Source organism: Anneissia japonica, unplaced genomic scaffold, assembly GCF_011630105.1.
Source record: "Anneissia japonica isolate Jap-2015-1 unplaced genomic scaffold, ASM1163010v1 scaffold287726_len2788222_cov184, whole genome shotgun sequence".
Classification (NCBI taxonomy): domain Eukaryota; kingdom Metazoa; phylum Echinodermata; class Crinoidea; order Comatulida; family Comatulidae; genus Anneissia; species Anneissia japonica.
Genome location: NW_022705125.1, coordinates 6,454 through 14,467, shown reverse-complemented (window position 1 = coordinate 14,467; position 8,014 = coordinate 6,454). Strand labels below are relative to the sequence as shown.

The window sequence follows — 8,014 nt, the reverse complement described above, 5'->3', positions numbered from 1 at the left end:
AGATGTGTATAAGAGACGTATAATGTGGTGTCCAATATCGCAATTCCAAACCATTACTGTTCAACCACCAATATGGGCTAAAAAGGACAAATTAAAGTGCTTAAGTCTTGGTTGCAGGGTTCCTTTAACTTCTAACTTACCCCATAAAATGTTTGTTTCAATGTTTTTTTTTTTTATTGGAAAGTTTAATTCATTTTTTTACATTGTTAATTTGTTGATATACCTCATATCGGAATTTAATGCCCCTTTCTTCTTGCTCTTTTCCATCAATATCAGAAAGACTAAAAAAAAAAATACAATTAAACAATAACAATTTATTAACAAAATAAAACAAGGTAAAAAAATAAATGCAAATAAAGTGTCAAAAAAGAGCCTGGTGGAGCAACGGTTAAGACTTTGTGAGTAATAATAAATAGTAATAGATTGATTTATATAGCGCAAATAAACAAGGTCTCTATGCACTCAATAGGATAGGTAAGACAACAAAAAAATTGACTAAATAATTAGTGCAAAAAATACACGAAAACAAAAAAACACTAAAAAAGCTAATATAGAAATTAATAATAATATAGAAATTTATATAGCGCCTTTTGCCAAAGGATACAAGGCGCTTAGAAAAGGTTTATTGTAGGAAGAGGATTATTTAGGAAATAAATGAGCTTTTAAGAGTTTTTTGAAGACTTCAGTACTACAAGCATTTCGGATGGAAATAGGAAGATTATTCCACAGTTTTGGAGCAGATGAAGAGAAAGATTTATCACCAGCAAGTTTGTTGGATTTGGGAACAGATAAACAGGAACCAGAAACAGAATGGAGAGAATAGGTAGAGGTTAAGAAAATCAACAGGCAGGAGATATAACTAGGATTGGAGGACTGCAGCTAGTACCCAAAGTATGGGGTTACACTGTCACCCCATATGGTTTGGTACATTCCTGAGGAATCAAGGTTTTGTTCTTGGGTAAATATTACTATTATTATTATTATAAATATTATTTACTATTAATAATTATAATTAACACATTAATCAGCAGATTGCCAATGAAACATTACAGGTAAATTGTTATCTACGTTTTATGGTTCAACATAAAAGTAAAAAATTCAAACAATTTTAAAGTGATCTCATTTCTAGTATAGTAGTAAAGAACGAAAAATCAGATCGCAATGGCTTCTCTTTGTCTTTTTGTTAAATGACAGCTCAAACCTATGAAAACTAGACTGTTTGTGAGATATGCATGTATTTCTGACCCCGAAAATAGCATGTTCTGATTGGTCAGTTGAGTTTGATTGACACACCAGAAAGATTCATTCACAAACGGAGATTCAACACAATAGCATCAGAGTCGTCTCATATTTTTTTCACATATAACTTCAGTAACTTTTATACACTAAAAAAAAAACTATTTATAACGATAATGCAGACACAAAGCTTTGTAACTAATCAGAGTGATAATTACCTTATTTGCTTATATTTCAATTTGTCAATATTTGGAAAGAAAGCATCGCACTGGACATGGCTGGATACACGTGTTATGTAAACTTGATGGCACAATGGTGACATCATAGCCTCCTGACAAATAGAAACAATTTAACAATTTTACTCCCAACAATAAAACATAAAATGCTCTAAGCCTAAAGCTTAGTGTCTCTTTATGTGGCAAAGACAAACCAAACCAGTCAATCATCGCAAATCCTGTTTCAGAGATAATGGACAAAACCTCCTGGATGTCAAAATTTTAAAAACCTATTATATTTCACTAAACTTTTATATATCTATATATCATGCTATGCTGTTGTTTTCCCCATTTTCGATGTTAAAGCAACAATTTTTTAACGATTTGGAGATATGCCTAAATCCTAAACTTTAAAGACTGATTTCTCAAATATTGTTCTTTAAACAGCTGTCTGTTTAAACTCCTGTAACTTCATAACGAAATGCTGGATTTCAATGATTCTTTTACCATTTTATAGCTCTCATTTTACTGTTTAACCCTGTATTAATAACTAAAAATTGATTTTTCCGATGAGTGACTGGTTTGGCTTGACTTTGCCACATACTATGTTCAGGGATGGGAAAATTGGGTCCCTAGATGCTCCAAGTCTCATGAGATTGGGGAAGAGAAAGAGATGCACTATAACAACTAATGATGGCTATCTGAAGACTGAAGAGCTATAAGTTCTTCTTTTACAATAAGACCCTTGTTTTATAACCTATATGTTTATTGAACCGAAGAAATGGAAGAAAAGCATATATAGAGATTTTTATTTTTTAGAATTGAGGATGTCCTTTTAACAAACCTTGTAAACTTCGCTTCCACCAATGATCCAAATCAGATCAATCTGATTATTGAGGGGCTCATCAGAAAGCAAGGCCATGGCTTTGTCCAAACTGCCACACAGGTAGTCAGCACCAGGGGGTGGGTCACTAGCAAAAAAAAACAAATACAAATATTTGAGTGTGACAAAAGCATATCATGAAATAAATTGCAAAAGTAGTTATCATATGATATATCTAAATAAATTTATTTTTCATTTAAAACTAATCAGACAGGAAGAAATCACAATTTATTATAAACTAGAGCAGTCACTCCAGGAGTGCATACCTTCACACTGTGACTGAATACAGTACTAACAATACGCAGACCGTGTATGATGGGCGAAACTGCAGCATACCCTCAATGAAATAATTTAATCATCTGTCATATTCAGGCACATTATTTTCTTGAGTGCTACAGTTTACCCTTAAGAAATTAATGGAATCGCCCACTATATTCAGGCCCAGTTTTCTTGAGTCCTGCTTGAATACGAGGGGCTATTCTATTTGACCTTTTCCGATTGACTTTGAACAGACAGACATTAGTGAATACCCTCCTTGGAGGTAACAAACCTTAGAGTTCGACTTAAAACAACATTTACTCGATTTGGAAGTGGTCTGAATTTTTCTGGTATAGAATCCCAAGTTCTGCGACCCATCACTACAGCGTTATTTTTCCCATTTACCGTAGACTTTGAAGTTAGAAGGCTGAACTGTTTCATGTCTTTTCTGTAAATAATCGTAAACTTTTGTGGTGAATATTAAGAATTAAGAATATTACATAGATTTATAAAAATATTACATTATAAAAATAAATGATTAGGCCTATAATAATAATGATGATCATTTTTAAATTACTAAATGAAGAAAACCACTACACAATTAAGTAAATTCTTTTGGTGTTTACACTGGCATAGCTGAAACTCTAGAGGGCATATTCCACTGGTAGGCAATAGAGTTCCTATATAGAGAGTTGCGACATGAGACGCTGCTGTGTAGCCATCTTGGTGCCTTGCATGCATGAGTGAGCGCAAAGCCTATGCTAGAGTGTGGCGATTGCAAAAATAATAGACAATTGAAAAAAATATTAATAAGAAAATGTTATGTCATTTGATAATAAATATCTGTTAATCAACATGTGTTTGAAAAATTATAACAAAATTCCAAAAGAAATTGATTCTTAATATGCTATTATTAATTTTTATATTACATGCAGTTTTTGCTTGACCAAAATTGCATAGCGCCTTACCTAGGCGTAGAACATGCGTTTGCTCGGCTCATAAAATAGTAGACGACAGGGCCTAGGCCATTTCACTGGACAACTTAGAAATTTGTATAGTAAATGGGTGTTTGTGGCACGCCTCAGCTAGGGTCCCAGTCCGAGGGTACCTCCAAAACAACTACTAGTAGTAGTATATAATAAGAGAAATCTGTAAATCATACAGTAACTGAAAAAGTACTACGCTACTTTTATACCTAGCTAGGCCTAGTCTAGTACTACTACCTACCTACGTACTGTACTGCAGAGGCCTATTTTAATACAATTTAGATAGGCTCTTCTTTTCCCATCTTGTGGCAGAGGTCGAAACATTTTTTTCATTTCTTAAAACTTATATAGTGGTGTAGAATACTGTAGTTTTTTTCCAGAAAAAAAAATAATGTGATACGATTCTTCGTTACGGAGTTATGGATTTTCAAAGTATTTTTCCCCACTATTTTTGTAGAATTATTCCGGTATTTTGCAACAGATACCGTATTTTTCATACCCCATTTCTGCTGCCAATAAAAATACCGTATTTTGTGCCGACTCCTGACATGGTGTCAAGAGCCAGAGCATAACGCGGGCGGGTTGTTTTGATTTTCTGTCGTGGAAAAGCGAAAAATAATGCGAAATGTGGACTGAAAATACTACGATATTAGCCAATACTAAACACCAATAATTTCTAGGCTGTAGCAGAAGTTGGGGTGTAAAACTTCCTTCATTACAACTTTTAATTATGAAACTAAATGTACAACGTTCTTTAAAGAAACCATGTTTATCGTGAGCAGAAAAAAAAACTCACTACACAGGTCAATCCAAACTTCTGTCTCACGAAAGACATTTTGGGTAAAAGAGGACCTTTTAAACAAGACCACACAATAAGTACTTTTAGTAGAAACGGGACGCTGGATTTCAGATACCATATTTTATACGGCATATTTTATACCGTATTTTTAGGAAAAGCAGCAGAAACAGGCCCTATGAGGGGATTCTTGATATTTAATTCTTTTTTTTTCCTGACACATGAAACTTTTTATTTAAACTGTTTACATATCATGTACAGTATCTATTAACTTCCACAAGAAAACATTTTTTGGGTGGATTTTATTTTGATAGATGTTATAAAAGCCACACTGAATGTTGTTGTGAAAAGTAAGTAAGTAAAACTGGATAATTTCAATCCTGAACAGACCAAGTACTGGTATACATACATGTAGGATGACCGATTGGTGTATGTCGTATCTCAACCCAGTTTAAGATGTTAGAGTACTCAAAATGGTACATTATCAGTCAAAATATATATTTTAAAACAATAATATTGAAACAATCTAAATCAGTGGCAGTTTCATCAGGAAAGGGGGAAGGGGTTGGTCAGAGGAAATGTTCCCCTTTCCTGTTGGACAGGTCTGGACCACTCTCTCCCAGTCCATCATCTAAAGGCCAACTCAGACAGCGTCGGCTGACACAGCCCAACCCGGTTTATCGTCGGGGACAGTCTTGAGCAGTCGGGAGATAAATTGAACATGTTTAATATTCTACGACGCGACTTCCCCCGACGCACACCATCGCGTATGCGTGTAACTCACACAGACCCGACGTGACAACAAATCGCGTCGGGCTGCGTCGTACGACGCTGTCTGAGTTGGCCTTTAGTCAAGACAAAGTCATTGGACTGAAAATATCAATTTGCCATCCCTAACATTATTTTTGATTTTTCATGAACCTTACCAGGGATTTTACATCCTGCGACCCTCTCTGGTCAGCCTTGGTAAGAGGGCGCCTGTCGGACACTCTCATCAAATGTCTGAAGCCACCACTGAGAGACATCCTTCATTCAATGAGCAATGGAGATTTCCGTCAACACTTCCAAAACAAATCGAACTGAGATCAGAAATGCTAAGTAGTAAAAATCTAATGTGACATTAAAAAAGGTGCTTAGCTCTAAGGCGGATTCACTACCTTGCATCCTACAGAAGGATCTTCCCTAGACTCCCAACAGCTCATAATATACAGTAACATTCATAACACAAGATAATGTCAGAAATAATTAAAATTATATACAATAGGCCTAGTATCAGAATCCCACCAATCAAACCTTAATTTTTGATAATTAGCAAATTTCTAAGCCTGCTTGCGACGTTTTCCCCATTTCAATAATTGGCTAAAAATAGAAAAAAATGTATAATAAATTTTTTTTTTATTTTTTTATTTTTATCGATTCCTAATATACGTAACAATTCATAGCCCCATCTGAAATTCATCCATGTAGCTTCCCTACTTTTACAACAAAACAGCACATTTCTCAGCCTTTGTGATGTTTGGGTCAGTTTCCTCCATAATTTCAAAAACTTGCTAAAAATATAAAAAAATTTAATTTCAAACATTTTTAGATTTTTTATCGATTCCTAATGAAACCATGTCATTTTTGAATTTCATCCATAGCTTTTGTATTTTTCACAACACAATAGCAAGTTCCTCAGCTATTGCAATGTTTGCGACAGTTCCCTTGTGATTTTAATAACTTTTTTTAAACGAAGTTGGCAGGCGGTTATGTTTTTGCCTGTTTGTTTAATTATTTATTTGCATATTTGTTGCGAACAGCCTAGAGCCCATGGTACTGATACGAACAGCCTCGGTCTCAGTCATTCAAGGCGAACCGATGAACATCACACACTAGCCTACAGTACAGTCAGGAAATATCGCTTCGTATCTGCGCGTAACCACTCGTAGCCTGCTCGTAGGTACCGTTTGGAACGTAATTTTAATTAGCTTTGCAATGATCGTAGGCTAGATCGTCGGGCTGATAATCAATGCGTAAACAATATTGAAATATAGTTTACCAGCTTTCAACGCGTAAGCAATGTTGCAATTTACTAAATAAACAATGTTAGAACTTTATTGTTTTGTTATATCCAACCTTATTATTAAATCGATAATGTTTTAAAACTGTGTTTAGTTCGCTAGCTGGGTGGGTAACCTAGTGGGCATTCAGTATGTTCGAATTTCGATGTCATTTAGGCTTACGTACGGCCTACATTTTCCCCTATAGAGGAGAGCAGACAGTAGTTATACTGCTAAACTTTCCAATTCGGAGAATTTTGATCTGATATTATTCTTCTGGTAGTAGGAATTTTCTTCTTTTAAATAATACTGATGACAAATCATGTACAAATTATTACGATTTCTACAGATCACGTTGTTTATTGTTTACCGTAATTTGAAGCAGAACAACCTGCAAAGCGATGCAATACTAAATGGAAGTATAGAAATTACTACCTTGCCGAACTAAGGCTAGTCATGCTAGACCGCATTTACTCCGTTTTTTACTCACTGTTGCTCACAGCTTTTCAACATATGCCACGAGGTTAACCTTTAACACACTTTATTGTGTTCTGATTGGCGCGCACTCTGACGTCTGATGCTGGCTAAGATTTATTTTCCATTGTGTTTTCCATGTGACATTCGGTAATTTTACAACCAACGGACGTTAATTCTCCTTTATATTTATTATTTATCTTACTAAAGACTACAAAATATCATTTGATGAACAATCTTTTCACATGTGTGTATTGCCATTGAGGACATCGTTTTTTGACATTTTAAATGAGGTAAAATAATTGTAAATGAAAAATAAGCTAGGCCTAGGCTAATTAATTAAAAAAATAATACAGCATTACAAACAAATTCCTGTCGTGGACAGCGAGTGGAAGAGGAGACTCCCATGCTAGCTAGCGAACTAAACACAGTTTTAAAACATGATCGATTAAATAATAAGGTAGGATATAACAAAACAATAAAGTTCTAACATTGTTTATTTAGTAAATTGCAACATTGCTTACGTGTTGAAAGCTGGTAAACTATATTTCAATATTGTTTACGCATTGATTATCAGCCCGACGATCCAGCCTACGATCATTGTAAAGTTAATTAAAATAACAATGACCTTCGTAGTGGTTCGTACAGCTAAGCACATGGGATTTTTGCCCAGCAACATGACCCCACGAAAAAAATTAACCAATTAGTGGGCAGAGTTTAGGAGGCGCGACCTGATATTTACAACAAGTCGCATCGTCGTGACCACGAAGAATGTGTTGTGTTTACAGTTTAGAAAAAAATGTCAGACCGAAAATGCACGAAAAAAAAAAATATAAAAGCATTCATTTTATTGGTACAGAATACAATTTGCTGTACACTACAGCTAAACAACAGGTACAGTACATATTATATATTAAATGTTAACTTTTTTCGTAGGCTAGTCATACCGAATTCACTGGGCTAGCTTATGCTGCTAAGCCTATTTTTAGCGTCTAGGCCTAGGCTAGGACCTAACTGGCCTGCCTTATTTGGGATAGAAAGGATTCAATAGAAATGTTCAACAAACCGATCTTTCCGGAAAACCGAACATCGTAGCGAACATCGTATTGTGAGAGTGCACTGTACAT

General features: G+C 34.9%; 1 protein-coding gene across 1 annotated transcript in view; it reads right to left on the bottom strand.

Annotated features, from left to right (window-relative positions):
* The window catches only part of LOC117105270 (dihydrofolate reductase-like), a gene marked incomplete in the record, with an annotated part of 16,231 nt that overhangs the window by 2,446 nt on the left and 5,771 nt on the right, over positions 1-8,014 (bottom strand). Inside the window, 4 exon segments of the mRNA XM_033246377.1 lie at positions 203-281; positions 1,455-1,567; positions 2,296-2,422; positions 2,885-3,040. Coding sequence (XP_033102268.1) covers positions 203-281; positions 1,455-1,567; positions 2,296-2,422; positions 2,885-3,040 — 475 coding nt within the window.